Raw genomic sequence first — 24,965 nt, 5'->3', positions numbered from 1 at the left:
AAGGAGGTCCTAAGCCGAACATGTTTCAGGTTTTTCTTGGTGCTATTTGTTCAGAAGGAAATTGTCTTTGTTTTCTTCTGAGTCCGAGAAAATGTGACATGCCCAGGGTCATTCTATGGCTGAGCAGGGAATCATCACCAAAATCTCAAACTACATCACACTGCTGATACAAGAAGTCAAACTTCCTTAATGAGGATGAAGATACTTATAGGCTCTCTAATGCCTTCTTCAAAGATGCAATGAGCAATATGGACCAAATTCCTTCTCCTTTCCTTCCTCAGGGAGGCCACTTCGACTTAGCTGACAGAATGTTTCACAGTGTACGGGAAGCCTGGTATTCTGCATCCAAGCACAACATGGCAGATGTCAAGGAGCTCATCCCAGAATTTTTCTACCTCCCAGAGTTCTTGCTCAATTCCAACAACTTTGATCTAGGTGAGAGGAGTGGTGTTGATGTCTTTTTTTTCAAGCTTTGAAAAGTTGCTAGCCATGTGATTTTGTCAGTTGTAAGTCAAAAGGGAACCCTCTCAAGTTCTTTTTTTTCTTCCACAAACACCATTGTGAGATCAGATTTTTCAGTGTGCTTAATGTATGTATTTGATAATTTTATGTTGCCTTTCTTCCAGTAAGGTGGACGAAGCTGGCTTGAAACAAACATTTGGTCTGTAGATTAGACCAAAGCTAGAACATTTGGGGTATTTGCAGTAAATAGTAATATAAATAAAAAAATATTTAGCAGTAGAAGAAAATGTTCCCACATATGATACTGCTGTACTGAAAAGGTATAGAGATACTCCAGTTCAGACTGAGTTCAGTTCAGTTTCCGTACTGAAAATATATATTCAGACTGAGAGCATAGCCAGAGATTCATTGTTTTTCAGTTCTGAGCAAGTGAGTTTTCCAGGCTGTATGGCCATGTTCCAAATTCGTCTAGGCAAGAAGTAGCTAGGCTTTGAAGCTGCAAGGCCATTCAATGCTAATCAAGCTGGTCAATTGCAACATTCAGACTTGCCTCAAACAGACAAACAGTTCTTTCTCTCACCCTGGACATTCCACAGATGAATAAACCTCACTTAACAGATCTGACTAAGAAAACCCCACGATAGGGTGTCCTTAGGGCAGTGTTTCTCAACCTGGGGGTTGGGATCCCTGGGGGATTGAGAGGGGGTGTCAGAGAGATCACCAAAGACCATCAAAAAACACAGTATTTGATATATTGTCAAATACACAGATATATAAACTCCATTCGTCTAGTTTCCAACAGACCTCTCAACCTCTAAGGATGCCTGCCATAGATATGGGTGAAATGTCAGGAGAGAATGCTTCTGGAACATGGCCATACAGCCCAGAAAACTCACAGCAACCTAAGTGTTGTTGCTTTTCCTACTTTGCTCTGGTTAGCAGGGGGAAAGCTGATCTAATAAACCTAAAGTCACTACTAAATTGAGAGTTTGAATTGATATTTTATATGACTCATTTCTATTCAGCTTAGCATTAAAGCACTATATTAAATGTCCCAGGGAATCACACTTACTTGCCAAGAATTTTGCTATACTTAGAATGCTTTTGTTTTACAGGCTGCAAACAAAATGGCACCAAACTTGGGGATGTAATACTTCCCCCATGGGCTAAAGGTGATCCTCGTGAATTCATCAGAGTTCATAGGGAGGTAATATATCCTCTTTTTGAAATACAATATTTTTTTGTAATCTGTTCAAGTCTTATATTGGCCTTGGGGGTGAGGGTGGGGGGTTAACTGATTTTCCAACAAGTCTATTATGCTCTGAATATTTTTGCTATTTTTATCAGAACTCATAAGCATTTCTATCTGATTATTGTAATGGTTGAAAAAGCCACCTGTGGATTTTGTACCGATCAAACCAATAAGTTGTTCTGTACCTCATGTAAACAACATGTCTATTAAATGTATACATTTTGCATTGCAGGCTTTGGAGTGTGATTTTGTGAGTGCACACCTACATGAGTGGATTGACCTGATCTTTGGCTATAAACAGCAAGGGCCTGCTGCAGTAGAAGCTGTTAATGTTTTCCATCATCTCTTCTATGAGGGTCAAGTCGATATATACAACATCAATGATCCATTAAAAGAAACAGCTACGATAGGATTCATTAATAACTTTGGACAGATACCCAAACAGGTAATATTTGGGAAAGGTGGCTTGGTTTGGATGTGTTTGTGTCTTTCTTTTGTACTTCTGGAGATACATTAATTTTATGTATGAATTTCCCCTCATATGTTTGCAGGTCTTTGCAAAACCTGTATACATATAGATATCTAGAGATTTCCATGTATCTGTATATCTATATGTATACTTTATTTTTATATATGAATTTTCCCCTCACATGTTTGCAAGTCTCTGCAAATACTATATTAATATAATTATCTATATATAGAGAGATGTCTACATAGATATGTATGAATATAGATATATAGTGCTTGCCAATATTACAGAGGGGAAATGTACACACAAAGATATAAAGACATGTCTAGATAGATCTGAATATAATATAGGGCTTGCAAATATTGCAGCAGAAATGCACACACATACACACATATATATATAGAGAGAGAGATAGCTAGATAGCTATAAACATAGATATATACAGTTTGCAAATATTGCAGGAGGAAAATTCACATATAGAGAGAAAGGATTTCCAAATGTTTCAGGGAGAAATGCATATGTGAAATTAATATATATAATTATAGATCTATATCTAGCTCTGCATTGTTTATATAGGCATTGAATGTTTGTGTGTTACTATATTGGAAGCCGGCCTGAGTCCCCATGGGGAGATAGGGCAGGATACAAATTACATTATTATTATTATTATTATTATTATTATTATTATTATTATGTTATTGTTGATACCATATTGTTGTTGTTGACCCTATTTTTCCACTTACAGAGCTAGTTTACTGTTTTTCTTTGAAATATAATAAATATTCAAAAGCATTTAACCTACTGATACCTCAATTGATGTAATTTTATTGATATCTTTTTATTTTGAAATTTACCAGTAGCTGTTGCATTTCCCACCCTAGGCTTATACTTGAGTCAATAAGTTCTCCCAGTTTTTGTGGTAAAATTAGGTGCCTCGGCTTATATTTGGGTCAGCTTATATTCAAGTAGAAGAAGTACAGGCGACTACACAAGCATGGCATAAATTGGCGAGCAGTTTTCCAAAGAAGTCTTTGCATAAATATTATTTGCTTTTTTGTGGAATTTAAGATGTCTCAGCAGATGTCTCTGTATCATAATAAACAGTTTAAAAATCAGAATCCTCAAAACTATAACAAATTGTGTAAAATCAAAACACAAAGGGTCAACCAAATTGTTTTTTTTTCTTGAAACTTGATCCCACAATGACTTTATCATTGTACAGACTTCAGCGCTGCTACAGTGGTCTTTTTTCAGTGGCAAAAGTATGTGAAGAGCAGCCTAAGTGGTTTTTGTGTGTGTCTGGTGTGAGAGAATTGGCAGTCTGCAAGGACATTGCCCAGGGGACTACCGGGTGTTTGATGTTTTAGGCTTCTCTCATGTCCCCACATGGGGAGCTGGAGCTGACAGAGGGAACTCAATCTGCCCTCCCCGGATTTGAACCTGTTGGTCAGCAGTCCTGCTGGCACAAAGGTTTCACCCATTCCACCACCAAGGGCTCTTGCCTAAGTTGCTGAATGACTGGGACAAAACATGAGAAATCTTCACAATTTTTCTATGGATGACAGCCAGTTCTCTTGAGAGTATTTGTATACCTAATCTGTTGTGCTAAGCAGCCACACTGCATTTTCTCTGAAACATTTAAAGGCACCCTGTGATTGCTTAAAGTGACACTGGGTGTGTGAGGTGATGTTAGGAGAATATGACTAATTGTCAACACATGATGCAATTGCTATGTTTTCTGTGACTAATCTTAGACTGGTCTGCTATTCTTAGGAAGTCTCCTACATCCAGATTCCTTGACTAAATCAGAGCAGATGCAACAATTTTCAGGAAATACAATTTGTTCCAGTTCATAGTTTTCACCAGTAAAAACTGCCTTAATTGAATCCATACAGAACATGGCTTTGTTTATTATTTTGTTGCAGGCATTTTTAATCATGCAACCTAAATCTCATACTTCAGATTAGTATGCCACAAGAAGCTTTAGGGAGAGGCGGATAATACATTTATTATTATTATTATTTAGACATATCTGAAAATTTCAAGAGTCCTTTTAAAAATTCCTGCCTTTTTAATTCTCAGAGGCTTTGCCCCTGGTTCTTTCTGGGATTCACCGTCTGAAAAGAAATGCCTTCTCCTTCAATAGTCCTGTGTCCATTCGCTTTGCATATAGTCAAGGTGGGCTGCACTCCAAAACGGGCCAATACTTTCTGTTTTCCATATCTGCTTTGTTTACCAGCTTGTTCTCACTTGACAGCGCTGGGAGTCACACTGTTACACTGAAACAGTACCAAGCTGGACATTGTGGATATGATTTTCTCTATGCTTCTGGCAGTACAGATTGAGTTGGTTGCAGAAGGGAGAGCAAATGGAGGCAGTCCTTGAATGGTTGCTCAGCTTCTGGCCAGTTCAGCTTCTGCTAGGTGATCCTTGGCTCCTACCGTTTAGTGGCTGATGTTCTTCTACAGCGGCATGAAGTTTTGGACTTCAACTCCCACAATTCCTAACAGTTGGTAAGCTGTATTGTCGAAGGCTTTCATGGCTGGAATCACTCAGTTCTTGTGGGTTTTTTCGGGCTATATGGCCATGTTCTAGAAGCATTTCTCCTGACGTTTGGCCTGCATCTATGGCAAGCTTCCTCAGAGGTGAGGTCTGATTAAGGATTTCTGGGAGTTGGAAGTCCAAAACACCTGGAGGGCCAAAGTTTGCCCATAGCTTCTCTACACCAAAGGAAGAAACAATGCTTTCATCACATAATTTGCAACAATTCTCTGGGTGGCATTACTGTGCACTGAAAGACTTCACTACAAAATATCTCTAATCTTGTTACTGAGGCTCCATGTTTTGTTTTCTCTTAAATGCAGTTGTTTAAGAAACCACACCCACCAAAGCGAGTGAGAAGCCGAATTAATGGAGAAATGGGTGGAATGTCTGTCCCACCTGGCTCTTCCAGTGATAAGATCTTTTTCCATCATTTAGACAACCTCAGGCCTTCCCTTGCACCAGTAAAAGGTAAACACTGTAATCATTTTGTTTACTTTAGGTTTCCTTTAACTACAGTCATAATCCAAGTGTTTGGTTTGTTTTCTGACAATTCCGTATTTCACCATCTGGTATGGAACCCTGGAAAGAGCATCAAAAATATTTTATGGAGACAACTGAAAAGCACTAAATGCACACTAAGGTGAGATCTACCAACAGGCAGAATTCAAATGCCATAAAAGCTTGGGCTGTCTGAAGGATCAAAACAAAGGATCAAACATCTATTAAAATAAATGCACCACAGTCTTTTATAAATATAGTTTATTAGTGTTATCTATAGGATGCTTGCAGGATAGCGACTATCCTGCAAACAGGTAGATGTTAGACATCTTCTCAAATAAAGGAATTGCACACATATTACCATCTGTAGGCAAGACCCACAAAAAATCATCAGTGGGAATCACTCTTCTAAGCTGAAGAGCCAGCGTTGTCCGTAAACACTTCCAAGGTAATGTGGCCAGCATGATTGCATGGATCACTGTTACCTTCCTGCTGAAGTAGTACCTATTGATCTACTCACATTTCCATATTTTAGAACTGCTAGATTGACAGAAGCTGAGGCTAACAGCGGGAGTTCACCTGCTCCCCGGATTCGAACCACTGACCTTTTGGTCATCAGCTCAGCAGTTTAACCCGCTGCACCACTGAGGCCTCCATAAAGCTTAATGAAGTAGAAAATACATAGGATGTGATCAACAGTTCTTGAGTACATTATTGTAAGATGACCATTATAAAGTTTTTATAAGCCTTTCGGTCAGCAAGTTCAGCAGCTCAGCGGTTTAACCCGCTGCACCACCAGGGGCCACTAAGTGGCAACTACAGGTTTGAAAATAAATCTTTCCAAAGTAAAACAAATGATTGGATTTGTACAATCATGTTCCAGAACCCGACACTTGGCTTACCACTGTGGTGAAACACAATACTGATTGGGTGATCACAGTTTTGTGAGAGAAATGACTAATTCCTGTAGCAATTTCATTTACTAAATGTCCTTGAAAGTCTCCTATGTAATTCCAGATATTTCTGTGCCTTGAATTTTGATAACAGTGTAATACAGTTCACCATTGTTTAAATTCTATTAAAGTTTTCAATAAGGTAAGCAAGATCTGCAGTGAGTTATTTTGCTTTGTTGAGCTAGGGGTTTCACCTAATCTCACATAAGGAATGCATTTATAAAAGTGAGTTTCTTGTGTGCTACTTATTTATATCCTTTGTTCTTTCTTTGAGCAGAGCTCAAGGAGCGTGTAGGGCAAATAGTATGCACAGACAAAGGAATTTTGGCAGTGGAACTGAATAAAGTGCTAATTCCTCCGGCTTGGAATAAAACATTTGCGTGGGGCTATGCAGATCTGAGCTGCAGGCTGGGAGCTTATGAGTCAGACAAGGTTGGTATATCAAATTTCAGTGGCTCTTTGACTTGCAACTTGATTGTAGAAGAAAGACAATTGGAACAAATATAAGAATGCTTCACATCCAAGTGTTGGAAAAAACAGCCTAACCCCTAGTGGATAGTTCCAATTGTTGTTCAGTCATCTCTGATTCTTCGTGACCTCATGGACCAGCCCACACCAGAGCTCCCTGTCGGCCGTCACCACCCCCAGCTCCTTCAAGGTCAGTCCAGTCACTTCAAAGATGTCTTGCCCTTGGTTGGCCCCTCTTTTACCTTCTACTTTCCCCAGCATAATTGTCTTCTCTGGGCTTTGCTTTCTCCTCAGTTCCAGTTAACAATTCTTATAAATTCAGTATGTCAAGTATACATATAATCAGTAGTTATGTGTATTCGGGGCTTACCTTCACCCGTTTCCCCACCTTGGCTTTCGGTGGGGAACCTGATCCGTTTTGTCTGTGCCTTCCGAAATTGGAAGATCAAAAATTCGTTTTTTGTTTTCGGAGCCAAAAGATCCATTTTTTTTTTGGTCCATTATTGGGTCTACACACCTGGGCCTGGCAGGCCTGCAGCTGAACACCGAGTAAGGAGAATCAAACAGATGGGACAAATTTCAGGCCCATGACTAATAATCAGTTTACATAATTTAATATAGCTCTGCAACAGTACTGAAAATGCAGGGGAAAGCAACATATTATGCTGGAACTGGAGCATGGGTATCTGCAGAAAAGAGACAGAATTCTCATTCATCCAGATCTGATAATCCCTGGGTTCCCAACTTGTTTTCCTTTCTTTTGAAAGAAAGCCCTTGTCAAGGTTAAGCTAAGCAGTAAAATGTGCAGGCTCTTTTTGTACCCATTTTTTTTCTGTAGAAAACTAGCTTCATTCTTACTTGTCAGTGGTTTTATTCTATGAATACATTCATAACAATTGACATGTAAGAAAACAGAGCTTATTTGATTAGGCAGAAAGGTTAGTGAGGCACACCCATTGTTTTGAAAAGGAATGCTGTGATTCGGTGTTCAGCATTCTCTCTCTCCCTCTAGCAAATTCTTTGCTGGCAGAGCTGTGGCTGCACCCTATAGTAAACAGTTCTGGAACCAAGGTTTTCGTGTGATTTGATTCCAGAAGATTGTGGGCTTTTAATTCACCTCTTGTGCTTATAGTGGGGGAAAAATCTGCCAGTGTCAGTGCAACTAAAATCGACCATAATTGTCTCTATATTGCATTGATGATACTGTGGCTTTGGATAATGGAATATGCCTGCCCTGCAAAATGGCCTAGTTCATCTGCTTTGTTGGGGAATGGAGGATAGAATCCCGTACTGTAGCCCAGTGGTGTAATTTAATGACATTTATCAAGTCTCCTGATGTGCGTGTGCTTTGTTTTGTTTCTTTGCTTTTGCATATTTCTGGATTTTTAGCTCAATACATGAGATAACAGTGAAGTTATTGTAACAGCAGCATGGTTCATTCTGGGCTGAAGGAGGCAGTGGTGAAGGGATGAAGGAAATTGAGGTTTTCATCTGTTGGTGTAAAGATGTGCAGAAACTAGGTCTGAGGCTATAAGCCAGTGGTTCTCAACCTGTGGGTCCCCAGAAGTTTTGACCTTCAACTCCCAGAAATCCTAACAGCTGGGGTTTCTGGGAATTGTTGACCAAAACACCTGGAGACCCACAGGTTGAGAATCACTGCTTTAGAGATAAGATGGTCCCCAAGGACATTAGGCATGCCTCAACTCTGGCAATCTTTAAGAGGAGCCTGAAAACATGGTTGTTCCAGTGTGCCTTCCCAGAATAAGGAAACCCTAAGCAACATGTCCCTAATTGCACTTTATTAATGATCTAGGATTATCTGCTTACTCAATCTCTCTCCAAATACCTATCCTAGTTATATGTCACCTTGTCATGCCCAGCATTTTAAAATTTTTAATTATTATATTTGGCCCTGCCATAGGTTTTTAATGTGTTGTGGTCTTATTGTTACTGTTTATTGCTTTGTTTATGAGTTTATGTATTGTCTATATTGCTGTTGTTGCTGTTTTTACTGATGTATTTGGGCTCGGCCTCTTGTAAGCCACACCGAGTCCTTCGGGAGATGGTAGCGGGATATAAATAAAGGTTTATTATTATTATTATTATTATTATTATTATTATTATTATTAGGTTCAGCCCATTGAGAAAGACAAGGCAGGTGATCCTCTTGTACATGTTCTTTAGAGGTCAGGTTTGCCTAACTTAGTAGAACTGGTGACCAGACTTTGCCATCATTCAAAACAGAGAGGCTTCTTCTCTTCTATAAGTTACATATGGGTATGCTTTGGGGGGAAAGCCCAATATTCTGGGAGATTCGTAACAGGAGATATGGTTTTTCAGAGAGTCCAGACCCAAGCTGCATAGGGCTTGGTAGCTCATGACCAGCACTTTGAATTATACCAGAAAAGCTGTTTAAAACAGGAGTTATATGCTCCCAGGACTGGCCCTAGTCAGCATAGGTAAAGGTAAAGGGTTCTTCTTGACATTAAGTCTAGTCAAGTCAAACTCTGGGGGGTGATGCTCATCTCCATTTGGTGTTGTCCATAGACATCCCCAAGGTCATGTGGCCAGCATGACTGCATGGAGTGCCATTACCTTGCCACCAAAGTGGTACCTATTGTTCTACTCACATTTGCATGTTTTCAAACTGCTAGGCTAGCAGAAGCTGGGGCTAACAGCGGGAGCTCACACTGCTCCCTGGATTCGAACTACTTTTCAGTCAGCAAGTTCAGCAGCTCAGTGGCTTAACCTGCTGTGTCACTGGGGGATCCATACTTTCAGCAAATTGCCTCTTCAGTGCTTCCGTTGTTTCTTGATATGACCCAAGTGGTGGAATACTGATACAGTCTTCTTCTTCCTAGGCTGTGGTTGTTTATGAGTGCCTATCAGAGTGGGGACAGGTCCTCTGTGCCATCTGTCCAAGTCCCAAGCTTGTCATCACTGGAGGCACCAGCACAGTTGTCTGCGTATGGGAGATGGGCACTTCCAAGGAGAAGGCCAAAACACTCACTCTTAAACAGGTAGGCCTGCATTTTCACACTGGAAAACAGATGTGAATTATTTGTGGTAAAATGAAAGAATTTGGTCATTGTCCCAGGTTAAGTGATTCCCACTTATTTAGAATTGCAGCAGCTAATCTCCAGATTCGTTGTCCACAACATTTTAAAATTTGTCTGTTCTGTAAGATAGTGTTCTCATATTTTGTGGAGCATTTTTGAGGAGTAACCTGCACTGGCAGTGGTAGCCTTATATTTACAATTTTATTCTCTCGCTCTCTTGCTTTACTTTTAGGCACTGCTTGGCCACACAGAGGGGGTCACGTGCTTGACAGCCTCACTGGCCTATCATATCATCGTGAGTGGGTCTCGCGACCGTACCTGCATAATCTGGGATTTGAATAAACTCTCCTTTTTAACTCAGCTTCGAGGCCACAGAGCCCCCGTCTCAGCGCTCTGCATTAATGAACTGACGGTATGAATGAAGAAAAGAAGGTTTAGAAAACAAATCTTGCATCTGGTTGTCCCCTTTCTCACATTGCAGTTCCAATCCACTTTTTGATAGATTACCTATAGTCTATTTGAATCTAATAGTAGTAAATCAACAGCCTTCTTTTTAAATCTCCTAAATGCAGTGTGTAACTCCCAATAGATTTGCTCCATCTTTCCTTGATGGGAGTCACTCACTACCGTTAGTAGACTAATTCATTTTCTTTCATCCCTTCTCCTACCCAGAGAAAGGGAATGTGTGGATGGGTAATCTTGAAGAGCTGTATCGCCACCATAAACACATTGTTATGCTGCAATAATGATTGAAAGCAATTGTCCAGAAGTGGTCCATGTTGCATTAGTTGTTTCCAAATGATGTTTGCCTAGATTGGGAAAGATGGCTGACAGTTGGGAGGACACAGATAATTGATTCCATTAGCTACATGTTTCAATTACTTAGATTTGGGCCAGGCAAAATAAATATAGGGTCCTGTAAAATGCCACTAGGGACCCATGTGGACACCTCTGCCCACCCCTGGACAAGGACATAGTGCCCAGGATACAACTGTAACATAAGAACAGGGCTTCAGATTAGATTAGATAGTTCTGCATAGTGATGCAGATGGAGTTATGTAAAGTCATAGTGATGCAGATGGAGTTGTGCTCTTTTTTCAGGGAGATATTGTATCTTGTGCCGGCACTTACATCCATGTGTGGAGCATTAATGGGAACCCCATTGTGAGTGTGAACACTTTCACTGGGCGCAGCCAGCAGATCCTGTGTTGTTGCATGTCCGAGATGAATGAGTGGGATACGCAGAATGTCATTGTGACCGGGCATTCTGACGGAGTGGTCCGGGTAAGTACCTGTTGTCTTTCAGACGCAAGTTATGCGATGGCAGCAACTCTCTTTAAATACTTGTAATTGAACATTATTGTGTTGTTTCTGTATATTATGCTATAAGCCAGTGGTTCTCAACCTGTGGGTCCCCAGATGTTTTGGCCTTCAATTCCCAGAAATCCTAACAACTGGTAAATTGGCTGGGATTTCTGGAAGTTGTAGGCCAAAACATCTGGGAACCAACAGGTTGAGAACCACTGCTATAAGCCATCATATTTAGCAGACACCATGGATCCCATATTGATATGAATTCAATAAATAAATTCAGAAAAGAAGTGTAAGGATCTAACTCCAATTTAGTTGCCTAACAAAGGGGAATAAACCAGAAAACAGCCTTTAGAAGCCTTGCTATTGATCTGTCCTTTTAAGATATGACATGAAATCTCTTGCATTATAGGATAGGCAGTGTGGGCTGCAGGCCATGTGTAGCCCACTATAGCTCATTTTTGGGGCCTTGAAGGGCAAAGTTAAAAGCCCCCCCCCCCCCCCCCCAAGATACATCTAAACACTTTCTAAGGGAGTGTGGGGGACTTTTGTCACATTTTAGCTCCCTTGGCCATTTTCCGCACAGAAAGGCCCTTTTAAAAAGAAATAGGAAATGACTTCTGGGTGACTCCCTGTTCAAAAAAGGGTTTTCTTAGGCCTAAAATAGCGTCATAGCAAAAAATGGTCCTACATCTCCCAAAGGACATAGGGGGTGGGTGGGTTTTAAAAAAAACCTATAAGAGTGCACCAGGACTGTGGCGCAGCTGGCTGGGAATCAGCTGCATGAAGAGCACTACTGACCGAAAGGTCATGAGTTCAAAGCCAGCCCGGGTCGGAGTGAGCTTCCGACCAATTTGTGTAGCTTGCTGTTGACCTTTGCAGCCCGACAGACAGTTGCATCTGTCAAGTAGGAAATTTTGCTACTGCTTATGCGGGGAGACTAATTTAACTCATTTACAAGGCCATAAAAAGTTCCAGCAAGCATGCAAAGAATGAGGAAATACTTCATCAGTGTCACAAATGAACAGTAAACCAACAGCTCCCCTGGTGGCCAGAATACCCTCGTGAAAAGCTGGAAAGTTAAATAGCCTCTGAGTGTCTGTCTATATATGTTGTGTATCTATGGCATTGAATGTTTGCCATGTATATGTACATTGTAATCCGCCCTGAGTCCCCTGCGGGGCAAGAATTCACATCCACACTTTCCTATCTTGTTTCATTTAGTTCTGGCGGATGGAATTCCTGCAAGTCCCAGAAACTCCAGCTCCGGAACCCGTGGAAACCATTGAGATGCAAGACGAGTGTCTGGAAGCACAAATAGGTGCTGTTGTTATTTGGGGAATGTGATTAATATTCGGATTGCAGCTAAAGAAGTGTGATTAATATTCAGATTGCAGCTTAAGAATCTTGGGGCCCAGATACTAGAGTAGAACTGTCATCTTAAAGAAAGATGTGGCTGTTCCAGTCTGCCAAGTTTGGCAAGCGAACAGGAAGGGAATGCTGCAGGCTTCTCTTTTTTTAAAAAACCAAAAACAATTTGTGAGTGGGGTGAGCATTATTTGTTTTCATGGAGAGGAGTTCAGACAAAGATCCTTAGAGCAGTTGCTCCCAGTCCTTTCACATTGAGAGAGTACAAGAGTCACACAAGTGGCAGCTTCAAGTACTTCCCAAGTGGCTTTATTCAGCCTGCAGTAGCTGGTTGGGCGACTTGCACATTTGCCAGTTGCAAACAGCTTCAAAAAGTGTGCAAATCTTGAATGTGATTCTACACTTCGTTGCTGAAGTTCACTTTTGCCTTTGGGCCCCACTGCCTGAGTATGGAGTTTATGGTCACAGCAGGTGGAACAGTAACACAAGGCTAACAAATATACAGAAGCCACCATAGCTTTTTTAATGGCATCCAAAATGAGTTGTGTGAATCTGGACCCAAGTAGGATGATGGCAGAAATATTATGGAGCTGGAGAAAACATAAAAGCGAACTTTTATGTAATTTATCCTATATGTATTTGGTGATTTAATGTTGATTGTTATGTTTTAGATCTTAAGTGTTAGCATTGAATCTTTGCTGTCGCCGATCTGAGTCCCTCTGCGGAGATAGAGAAGATCGGGATATAAAAGTTTTAAATAAATAAATAAATAAAAGAAATAATAATATTTTCCGAGCACAATTCAGAGTGCTGGCTTTAGCCTATAAAGCCCTAAATGGTTCCGGCCCAGCTTACCTGTCCGAACATATCTCCCTCTATGATCCACCTCAGAGGGTAAGAGGCCCTGCTCTCAGTCTCACCCGCCACAAGTGCGACAGGTGGGGCTGAGAGACAGGGCCTCATCAGTAGCGGCCCCTCATCTATGGAACTCCCTTTCCAGTGAAATTAGATCGGTTTCCTCCTTCCTGACCTTTAGGAAAAAATTGGCTTTGGAACAGTGCAACAGGGGACTATAAAATAACATAATGACGACTCATATCGGCCCTGGAATATGACCTGGATTGTGTAATTTTAATTAATGTGTGAATGTTTATTTTCTATTGGTTTGGATTTTAATGCATTTGTTTATTTATCAATATGTATATGTATATGTGGCATCGAATAGTTGCCTTTGTAAGGTCACCCTGAGTCCCCTTTGGTGTGAGAAGGGCGGGGTACAAGTGTGGTAAATAAACAAATAAAATAAGAGTAATTATTGTGTATATGTTTATATTGCATACTATAGGGCAGGAAGTACCGGATGAGGAAAGCAGTGATTCCGAAGCAGAAGATCCAGGCCTGAGCCAGGAGGCAAAGCTGCTGGACAGCCAGGTCCAGCCCAGCATTTCCAATCCCCGTCCCCGGTCATCCTCAAGCCGAGCAGCAGCTGCATGGTCAGCAGACAGCAGCTCTGACGACTCAAGGCGTTGGTCTGATCAGCTCAGCCTGGATGAGAAGGATGGCTTCATCTTTGTAAACTACTCTGAAGGGCAGGCAAAGGGATATCCCCACACGCAAGCTAACCACCCTCATCCTAACCCAGGGGAAGTGCGACATTTTAGCAAACTCAAGCCAGGTATTTGCATTGGATTTTTTTTTTTTTAAAAAAAAAACTTTACAAATTGAGTAAAACATGCTGATTGTGGTCCCTGGTCAAAGCGGCCCCTGATCAAAAAAAGGTTGGGAATCATTGGAGTAGAGGGACCCATGGGAGTTTCCAAAAATATACTGTGGCTTCACAACAGTTTGCGGTGTAGGATCCCAATCATACTTTAAGATGTTAAACATCTTTCATGGAGGTATCACAGACCAGTGTTGTATATGCTCACTTTCCACCCATAAATGGCTACACTCCATTACTCCCATTTTCTAATGAGTTTCTCCTTCACAATTATTTGTGTTTCATTTCTATCTCATCCTGAGTTTTTATCATTTTACCTTGTACATGTGGCCCGCTCACTGTGATTGTGATTTATCTATTACTGTATTTTGCATTATTTTATTGTATTCTTATGTTTTATTTATTTTATTGTGATGTTTATTTCGTGTTTTGGTTTTATTTTGTTGTAATGTATTTTTAGGCTTGGCTTCATGTAAGCTGCCCCGAGTCCCCATTGGGAAGAGGGTGGCGGGGTATCAATAAAGATGATGATGATGATGATTACACTGGTATCTTTTCCCCTCCCTAGGCTATAGGTGGGAGCGTCAGCTGGTATTCAGGAGCAAACTAACTATGCACACCGCCTTCGATCGCAAGGACAACACACATCCTGCAGAGATCACAGCATTAGGCATCTCGAAGTGAGTAACTTGCTTGTTGTGTGTGCAGTGCTGTGTGTGTGTGGCGTGTGTAGGATGTTAGTGCTCCTGTCCTCTCAGAATGCAATTCTGAATGCAGACACAGAAATAGTATTTTCAGACTTGAGGACAAGGAAAATTTAAAGCAGCAGTTGTTTCCAAGGTTTAATCTGTTTTATGACCTGCTGAAATGGGCAATATGTGACTTTTAGCAAGGATCACATTTCAAAAAAGTTACCTTTTTGGCAGCAGTTGACCAATGAGCATGTTAGCATGAGAATATAAAGAGCTGAAGTTATAGTGTGTTTTTGGTAGTCTGTATGCTGCTGCTAAATGTTTGTTCTTAGTTATTGTTATTTTATTTAATCACCCCCTGTGACAGCATTGCCCTAAATGACAGCTTAGGCAAGAGTTGATTGATTCAGTTAATAAAACCCCTAAGAGAATAATGTTTATAGTGTACGTAATTAATCTAAGGTAACGTTTTCCCCTGACATTAAGTCTAGTCGTGTCTGACTCTTGGGGGTGGTACTCATCTTCCTTTCTAAGCCGAAAAGCTGGCGTTGTCCGTAGAGGCCTCCAAGGTCATGTGGCCAGCATAACTGCATAGAGCACCGTTACCTTCCCGCTGGAGTGGTACCTATTTGCATGTTTTTGAACTGCTAGGTTGTCAGAAGCTGGGGCTAACAGCTCACCCCGCTGCCCGGCTTCAAACTGCCGACCTTTCAGTTAGCAAGTTCAGCAGTTCATTATACATTATACATTGTACAACAAAATTAAATGTTTTCCGCAACACACATCACAAAACAACACACCCATCCCTCCATACTCCCACTACCACACAGCCCCCAATGCCACATCATTGTGATTTGTTTATATGTCAATTGTTTTGGTGCCTCTGAAGGTCTTCACTGAAACCCAGTGGGAATGTTTCAACACCTTTTTGAGGTTTTTTTGCTTGTGTTCAATATCTCCATTCCCACCCATTTTCTTTTAGCATTGGATACAGAATAATTGAGTATTTGGACCTTATTTTGCCTCAGTAGGTCTGTTGTATCTGCACATTTGCTTCCTTTATGTGAAACAAGAAGGTGCTGAGGGAAAGAAGTGGATTATTTTAATCTCAGATTCTCTAGCTATGAGTCCATTGAACATGCTTGACTGAAGAGTGATTCCTTTGCCTCTCCCCCACCCCAGGGATCACAGCAGGATTCTAGTTGGGGACAGCAGAGGCAGAGTGTTTAGCTGGTCAGTGAGTGACCAACCAGGCCGCTCGGCTGCTGACCACTGGGTAAAAGACGAAGGAGGGGACAGTTGCTCCAGCTGCTCGGTCCGGTTCTCTCTGACGGAAAGGCGCCACCACTGCAGGAACTGTGGGCAACTCTTCTGTCAGAAGTAAGACCGATCTTCATTATCTTTCTTGTTGATGTAGTAGTGGTTCGGTTATTGAAGAGGTGTTAACATCTGTCGGGAATGCTTTGATTGTGTGTTGGATGGATGGCCCTTGTGGTCTCTTCCAACTCTATAATTCTATGATTCGAACTGAAAAAGCTTTTTTAAAAAAAACACATAAAGCCACTTCCTTTATTTCAGCATCAAACACTTGTGCTTCCTATCAAGAAATGGATGAAATGGTTGTTCTGGTTGAGCATCCCTCACCTGGGATTCCAAAATATTCCAAAATCATCCACGTGGGTGACTGGGATGTTGACACCTTTGCTTTCTGAAATACTGTGTCCAATTTTGGGCACCACAATTGAAGGGAGATGTTGACAAGCTGGAAAGTGTCCAGAGGAGAGTGACTGGAATGATCAAGGGTCTGGAAAACAAGCCCTATGAGGACCGGCTTAAAGAGCTGGGCATGTTTAGCCTGCAGAAGAGAAGGCTGAGAGGAGACATGATGAGGGCTATGTATCAAGATGTGAGCAGAAGTTATAGAGAGGAGGGAGCAAGCTTATTTTCTGCCCTGGAGACTAGGATGCGGAACAATGGCTTCAAACTACAGGAAAGGAGTTTCCACCTGAACTTTAGGAAAAACTTCTTGACTGTGAGAGCTGTTCAGCTGTGGAACTCTCTGCCTTAGAGTGTGGTGGAGGTTCCTTCTTTGGAGGCTTTTAAACAGAGGCTTGGTGGCCATCTGTTGGAGTTGCTTTGAATGTGATTTTCCTGCTTCTTGGCAGGGGGTTGGACTGGATGGCCCAAGAGGTCTCTTCCAACTCTACGATTCTAGTGCAGAAAATTATTTAAAATACTACATAAAACCTCAGGCTATGTGTATAAGGTGTGCATGAAGCATAAATAAATTGCATGTTTAGACTTGGGCCTCACCTCCAAAATATCTCATTATGTATTTATATGCAAATACAGGTATTCTAAAATCCAAAAAGAAAATCCAAAATACTTCTGGCTCCAAGCATATTGAATACTCAATCTGTACCATGTTCCTTAGAAAAGAAGGTACATTCACTGAATCTTATTTTGAGGTAGCCTTGATAAGTACATTGATTGGCATTAAATTGAGTAGTGCTGCAAACTGCCTGGAGTATTTTAGAGCTGAATAATTTTGGCTGGAGCCCAAACCATCCCGCTAATGAATAAAAGCAAAGGGTGTGTGTTCCTGTATTCTTTCCCAATGGCAGGTCTGCCATGAAAGATACATTCTTAAGTAAACAGTAGTTCCCTGAATGTGTAGTAGAGCCTAATTGTGACTCCTCCCTTTTCTGTACCCCTTAAAAATGGCCTTAAAATTGTTGGATAGCATGATCCTGAGCAAATGCCATTGCTCATAGAATCATAGTTCAAAGAGACCATAAGGGCTATGAAATCCATTCCCCTGCCATGTTGGATGATACAATCAAAGCACTCCCAAAAGAGGGCCATCCAGACTCTGTTTAAAACCTACAGAGGAGACTCCAGCATAGTCTGAGGCAGTGGGATATTTCACTGTTGAGTTCTTCCTAATGTTTAAGTGGAATCTGGAGCCCCCGGTGTTGCAATGGGTTAAACCCTTGTGATGGCAGGACTGAAGACCAACTTGCTGGAGGTTTGAATCTGGGGAGAGTGCAGATGAGCTCCCTCTGTCAGCTCCAGCTCCCCATATGGGGACAAGACAGAAGCCTCCCACATGGATGGTAAAACATCAAAACATCAGGGCGACCCCAGGGCAACGTCCTTGCAGATGGCCAATGTTCTCACACCAGAAGTGACTTGCAGTTTCTCAAATCGCTCCTGACACGAAAAGAAAGTGGAATTTCTATGCCTGCTATTTGAATCCATTACTCTTATGTCCCAAACTCTGGAGCAGCATAAAAAAATGCTTGCCCCCTCATCAATGTGGATTCTTTCCAATATATAAGCATGGCTATCATTGGGTTGTTGTAGGTTTTTCGGGCTATATGGCCATGTTCTAGAAGCATTCTCTCCTGACGTTTTGCCTGCATATATGGCAAGCACCCTCAGAGGTTGTGAGGTCTATCATGTTGCCTTTTCTCCAAGCTAAGGATACTCAGCTCCCTCTACCTCTCCTCTTCGGCTTGGCTTGTAGACCATGGATCACTTTGGTCACCCTTCTCTGGACACTATATTCCTATGGATGCAGCCTAGAATTGAATTGGCTTTTTTAGCTGCTGCATCAGACTGTTGACTCACATTCAGCTTGTGGTCCGCTAAGACTCCTAGATCTCCTTCACAAGCCTTGTCACCAATCCTACATCTGAGCATTTCATTTTTTTCCTGTTGCCTAAGTAAAGCACCATACATTTTCCATGTTCTACTCTTTCAGGTGCAGTCGCTTTCAGTCCGAAATCAAGCGCTTGAAAATTTCCTCTCCAGTACGGGTTTGCCAGAACTGTTACTACAACCTGCAGCACGAGCGAGGCCCCGAGGAAGGATCCTGGAATTAGCAGGGCAGAGGGAAACCCGGCTTTGCGCTGCAGGACGCAAAGGACTCCATGAATTATAGGAACTTGCAGCACATTTGGAAAGGGCTGGATCGCCAGCCCTCGAACATTTCCTGATTGTACTGTGCAGTTAAAAGCACTGCAAGCAAAAAAAGGGATCATTAATTATTTTGCGTGTACATTTGCAGGGCCGGGGCTGAAAACAGGCACATTATCCGCGATGCTCCGGCGGGAGAGGAGTGGCAGTCGCAGCAACTACAGCAAGACCCCTCGAGGCCCTTCCTCCCACCGGGAAGAGAATCCATCATTAACCATCTCTTGTTCAGTCTTGGTTTTGTAGAAGTAGTCCCCTTAACTTGTGTTGCAGGACGCAGGAGGCTTTTTAGAAGATAGTTGTAAATCTGCCTTCTTTGCAAGCAAACTGTGGATATTGTAAATAGATATAATGGCCTTTTTATTGAAATACAAACTGAACTGCCTGTTACATGGGACTTCAGCAGACCAACCACTCTATTTTGCATCTCATCTTTAGCTCATCTGTATACTTCAATATGAATGTTGTTTTTTTAAACCCCATCAAGAGGCATTATCTGTATTTCTTTACAGTCCAAGCTGCATGTTTCTTCTTTCAGTTACACAAACATTATCTTAACTTAAACCGAACTATTTGGGACAAATCTTGAAAAATGGGTAAGAGGGAAAAACACAACCCATTTATTTGCGGCAATGATATGGAATATTTTATTCTAAATTATGAGATAACAAGGAACGTATTTTTGGTTGCATTTTCTAAAATACAGCAGCTATGTAAAATCTGTCATTTCATATTCGGTCTCTTTTTTTTTTTTTTTGTACTGTGGACCAGCTGCTTCGCTTGTTTTTAAGGTAATGCAGATACCAGGTTTTATTTGTAGGTAAATGACTTGCAAGTTAAATTTACTTTTGATTCCCTGAAGAATACAGTAGACCACTATTTTTCCCTTGAGTTTTTCCTACAAAATAGAAATACCTGGTCTTACAGCTGGAGAAGGCTACTGCTAATTCCAACCCATTGGGAGGTTTCTTTTACATAGGCCCCATTGAAGTGAATGGAGGCGACAAAACCATTGCCCATATTTCAACCAGAATGATGAAGTTTTATTTTTTTTCACACACCCCCCCCCCCCCAAATATGCATTTTCTCTAAATGGAAAATGGGATGAATTGTCATCAAGAGGGTCGTTGTCAATGCAGATTCACTGCTTTTTTAACAGTGGAGAAGGTCAAAAATTAACAAAAGGATACCTAAATCTTGGCACATCATGAAATGAAATGTGGCACAACATACCTTTATTGTAATTCTACTTCAACCAGTGTAAATGTAAAAAATGGAGTAGCTTGAAAAGACTAAATGGAAACACAAATGTGCGCACACTCTGCCAGTTGTTATTTTGTACTGTCTTTTCGTGACATTTCTCTCCCTAAACATCCCTGGTGAAGGAAACTTACAGTGATTTGGTGGTTTTAGTAATAATATTTACTTATGAGATGATAAACTGTCAGGATTGTATCAAAATGGTGATTTGGTATTTGCACTTCAAATCCCCCAAAGAGTAGTAGTAGATTCCACACGAATCACTATAAACTTTTTAAAATTACTTGCAGAACTGGCCTAGCAGCAGTTTTGCTTTGTCCACATAGATTTGCTTTGATACTTTCAAAGAGAATTAAGTTTTTTGTTTTTAGTCTGCTTAGTACTTTATAACAAACAGGATGTCAAGCCGCTTAGAGCATTTACTAGAATCAATTGGACTAAATTAGCTTTGAAAAATGTGTAGCCTTTCCAGGGGGGTGTTGGATTGCACCTCTCATCTGCCCTATGGCCAGTGGTTAGTTAGGAATGATGGGAGCTCCAGTTTCATCTGGAGGGCTGCTGGCTATCCTTACCTGTGTTTCATAGTCATAAGCGCAGGCAGGCTTAAGTGGCTTCTTGAACTCCGCCTAATAACACTTGTTTTCAAATGCTAAAATTATTCTACAATGAATTTTGTCGATTTCCTTACAAGCACCTTCATTCCCCAAATTTTTATTTGTCCAAGGAAGTTAAACTTGGGAGTAATTTAATACAGAAGAACCTAACTTGACGTCTGTCTTTTTAACTGGAGAAGTATTTGGGTATTTCCGAATCATAACCAATTCCTCCATATAAGATTCTAAGCACTGAATAGCACTAACACTCCAGATACAACTAATGCTGGGCCATTAGAGGAAAAAAACGCAGGATGTGTAGCAATGTTTACTATGTTCCTTTTTTTACAAAAAGAGAAATGTGTTTAACTACATTCAAGATGTTGTACCAGTGTTATTCTACACTTTTTACATTCGGCACTCTTCTCGGACAGAAGGTAATCAAGTCTTCTTTGTAGCTCTTGTGTGTAGGTGTATTGAAAGTTGAGTATATACTGAATGCCTCAGCTGCTTGGGAGAGGAATTCTTCCCGAGTCTATTCGTGAATTTGGGAGGGAATGTACATCCTGTTGACAGGGGAGGGGTGAATTGGGGGCTCGGCTGTACTAAGGATCATTTCAATTTACTAGAATCAATGCCACCTTCCCACAGGTTTTGTTGGAAGGGATGTCAAGCGACATACGTTCTGTGTGTGGCTACATCCTTAGTACAAGCAAGCTTTGCATTTTGCTGGCAACTGCTGCTGTGATCTAAACCACTTCCTTCTCTGTCCTGGGCTTAGCACAGGCATGGGCAAACTAAAGGCTGGGGGCCGGATGCGGCCCCCTGGGCGCTTACCTCAGGCCCTCCTCATTTTCCCTGTCCTCTTGGTATAAGGACACGGTGGCCCACAGCATCCTTGTGCCAAAAAGATGGGGGAGGAAGTCACGCAAAAGCTGAGAGCCCTCTGGAGCACTCTCAGCCACCACATGTCTCGCTCCCCATCCCGGCATAATGCTAAGAGGACAGCCGGAGGATCGGAGGAGGATCAGGACAGCTGCCCACAGGTCTTGCCTTCCTCCTGGCATAAGGATGGGGTGAGCAACCCCGTCCTTTGGCTGGGAGGACAACCTAAGAATGACCCAGGCCCTGCTCTGCCCCTCTTTGCCCTGCCCTCTCCTGGGCCCACCTCGCCCAGTGTGTGCCCGGCTATCATCCCTCCTGGCCTGGCCCTTTTGGCTGAGCCTGAAATGTGGCCCCAAGACAAAAAAGTTTGTCCATGCCTGGCTCAGTGGCTCCATTTTCCCAAATGGCAGTTTTGTGTTTGCATCTGAACTTTTTTTGATGAGCAGAATCAACACACTGGGCTCCCTTTTGCACTGTCAAATAGCTCTCCTCCTGCCTTGTTCTTTGGTGTCGTTCTTCCTGGCTCCTCTCCATGCTCTCTTACCCTTTGTTTGTAATGTTCAGCTGCAGTGTTCAAGCTTCGCAAGGTGAGAGCAGCTGCCTCCACCCTTCACCCATCTGTCCAACCACAAAAAGATAACGAATTAAAAAAACACTTTAGACACCATTATTTTGCACTTTCTTATGTATAAAAATCAGTAGAATCTTATATTTTGCTTTGTATCATTTAAAAGACTCTCCTTTTTGTTTTGGTATATGAGCTGTGTATAAAAATATTTATGCAGTAAGAACTGTTTTTAGAAAATATTTTTAATTTCAGCAAGTTTGGTTACTTGTTGCATGACTTAACACAACTGACTTTTTGTGTCAGTGCAATGTATATTTTTTGTCCAGTTATTAATTTCGTAAACCCAAGGGTAAATGGCCATTTATTTGTACAGCAACAGGAGTAAATTGAAGATAACTGGCTATAACTGGAGGGGGGATGGCGTTTTGTACTATATTGCAGAATCCAGTATCTGTTTTTTGGTGGTTATGTAAAAGGCCTGAAGAATTACTATCTAGTGTGCGATCTGTGATATCTGAATGTTTTATTGTATATTCGTCTCCAATGCAAAAAGGTAGAGTAACACAATTACAATACATGATTAAATGCAATAGTTCAGGTACCTTTATGTTTTGTTTTCTTTTTCATTTCCAATAAATACTTGCTATTTACCACCAATGATTCTGTGAGTCTTTTTGCCAAATGATTTAAGCATAAGGTGTGAATGTAAGCATGCTTGAAACACATAACGTACTTATGTTTCCAAAAAAGATGCATTACTTTTGCAAAAATAAACGTTGGATGCTTACAAGTTAGCATTACTTAGAACCATAAAGTTGGAAGAGACTTCATGGGCCATGAAGTCCAAACCCTTGCCAAGCAGGAAAATTGCATTCAAAGCACCCGACAGATGGCCACCCATCCTCTGCTAAAAAGCCTCCAAAGAAGGAGTCTCCACCACACTCAGAGGTAGAGAGTTCCGCAGCTGAACAGCTCTCACAGTTAGGAAGTTCTTCCTAATGTTCAGGTGGAATCTCCTTTCCTGTAGTTTGAAGCCATTGTTCCACATGCTAGTGTCCAGGGCAGCAAAAAACAAGCTTGCTCCCTCCCAATACTTTCCCTTACATCTTGATCAATGGCCCTCATCATGTCTCCTCTCAGCCTTCTCTTCCGCAGGCTAAACATACCCAGCTATTTAAGCTGTTCCTCATAAGGCTTGCTCTCCATTCAAATAATTTTAGTTGCCCTCCTCTGGACACATTCCAACTTGTCAACATCTCCCTTCAATTACGGTGCCCAGAACTGGACGCAGTGTGATTCCAATTCTGGTGTGACCAAGGCAGAATAGAGGGGGTAGCATGACTTCCCTGGATCTGGAAACTTTGCCTTTGTGAAATAGTGCAACTGTATGTATGTCAGCACAAGACACAAACTTGATTCCAGTTCCAAAGTCTGTCAGAAGGTGTTAGGAGAATAAGGTACTCATTTTTCCCAAGGCAAAAAAGTGTCGGGATTACTGGAGAAGGGAAAAAAATCTTCCCGTACTTTGGATTTCTGCTGACAAGATCAAAGGGCATTCTCTCCGTGTTTCTAGGAGCCAAGGGCAGTGTAACGTAACTATGTTGTCATTTTTCCTAGCAAAGAGGCTAATTTCTTTCCCACTTTGGGCAAGCCTTCCCCCTGAAGCACATCAATCTGGTCCTGTTGCTTGCAAACTCCAAGGTGGCATTCAAGACCAAAATCCTACAATTGGAAAGTTGTTACATGTCTGCAAGTCATTTCCTAATTATGGTGACCCCAAGGCCACCATATCAAGAACTCTTCTGGGGTTCAGTGTGTGTGACTTGCCCACGGCCACCCAGTGGGTTTCCATGGTGCAACCATGAATCAAACTTTTGTCTCCAGTCTCATAGTCCCAAAACTCAAACCACTACATCAGTGATTCTCGACCTGTGGGTCCCCAGGTGTTTTGGCCTACAACTCCCAGAAATCCCAGCCAGCTTACCATGTTTGGATTTCTGGAAGTTGAAGGCAAAAACATCTGGGGACCCACTGGACTACACCACGCTTGGCTCTCTATAGGATAAAAATTCTGCATATGAAACTACTATACACCTCCCAGTACACCAGCTCAAAAATCAATTGCAAGGATTTCAGCCCAAAGGCTTATTGTATCTTTATGAATAGATCTATGAGTGGGGTGCACTCTCCATCTTCAAACCTGCATGGACTATTCTCAGGGATGTTGTAGTTGTACATGGCAAAAGGGAGTTGGATTAGATGGCCGTGCGCCCACTCCAACTCTTAAGATTCCATGTGTCATGGGATGAGGTTCTATTTGAAGTCAGGAGAGTGTCAGGTTCCACAAATGTTCTTGCACCAAAGATCCCAAAAGCAAAGGGGGAAATGAAGGAAGTCAGCTGGAATTAGCAGGCTCCAAATATCCTTTAAAACATTGTTTTCCTTATTCTAGTATATCCTAGAATTGTTGTAGTGCATTGTTTTTTCTGTGATTCTTACTCCATACCTGATGGTTTCAGTCCATATGAATGTAAGAAAATGAAATGTCCATCTACACAACTGCGAGTGCTGGTGTGCATGCCGGTTCTAACCCCATTGTGTCAAATCCTCCTAACTGCTGTACAGATAAATGAAGGAGAAAGAACAATCTGCATATCACTTAAAACAGTGGTTCTCAACCTTCCTAATGCCACAACCCCTTAATACAGTTCCTCATGTTGTGGTGACCCCCAACCATAAAATTATTTTCGTTGCTACTTCATAACTGAAATTCTGCTACTGTTATGAATCGTAATGTAAATATCTGATATGCAGACTGTGTTTTCATTCACTGGACCAAATTTGGCACAAATACCCGATATGCTCAAATCTGAATACTGGTAGGG

The 24,965-nt window shown here is 41.6% G+C and overlaps 1 protein-coding gene across 5 annotated transcripts in view; it reads left to right on the top strand.

The window, feature by feature from the left end:
- Positions 1-22,737, top strand: part of WDFY3 (WD repeat and FYVE domain containing 3) — a 166,132-nt gene extending 143,395 nt beyond the window's left edge. For all 5 annotated transcript variants that reach the window (XM_060779296.2, XM_060779293.2, XM_060779294.2 and 2 more), the window contains 13 exons: positions 282-435; positions 1,578-1,669; positions 1,947-2,159; positions 5,048-5,195; positions 6,456-6,610; positions 9,508-9,666; positions 9,938-10,117; positions 10,807-10,989; positions 12,241-12,337; positions 13,730-14,059; positions 14,673-14,784; positions 15,979-16,176; positions 18,563-22,737. In XM_060779296.2, the coding sequence (XP_060635279.2) occupies positions 282-435; positions 1,578-1,669; positions 1,947-2,159; positions 5,048-5,195; positions 6,456-6,610; positions 9,508-9,666; positions 9,938-10,117; positions 10,807-10,989; positions 12,241-12,337; positions 13,730-14,059; positions 14,673-14,784; positions 15,979-16,176; positions 18,563-18,683 (2,142 nt within the window). In that variant the 3' untranslated portion in view covers positions 18,684-22,737. The remainder of the gene's footprint in view (positions 1-281; positions 436-1,577; positions 1,670-1,946; positions 2,160-5,047; positions 5,196-6,455; positions 6,611-9,507; positions 9,667-9,937; positions 10,118-10,806; positions 10,990-12,240; positions 12,338-13,729; positions 14,060-14,672; positions 14,785-15,978; positions 16,177-18,562) is intronic.
- The last annotated feature ends 2,228 nt before the right edge of the window (positions 22,738-24,965 follow it).

This window comes from Anolis sagrei, chromosome 5 (genome assembly GCF_037176765.1).
Source record: "Anolis sagrei isolate rAnoSag1 chromosome 5, rAnoSag1.mat, whole genome shotgun sequence".
In the NCBI taxonomy this organism is placed as follows: Eukaryota; Metazoa; Chordata; class Lepidosauria; order Squamata; family Dactyloidae; genus Anolis; species Anolis sagrei.
This window is presented reverse-complemented; position numbering and strand designations above follow the sequence as displayed.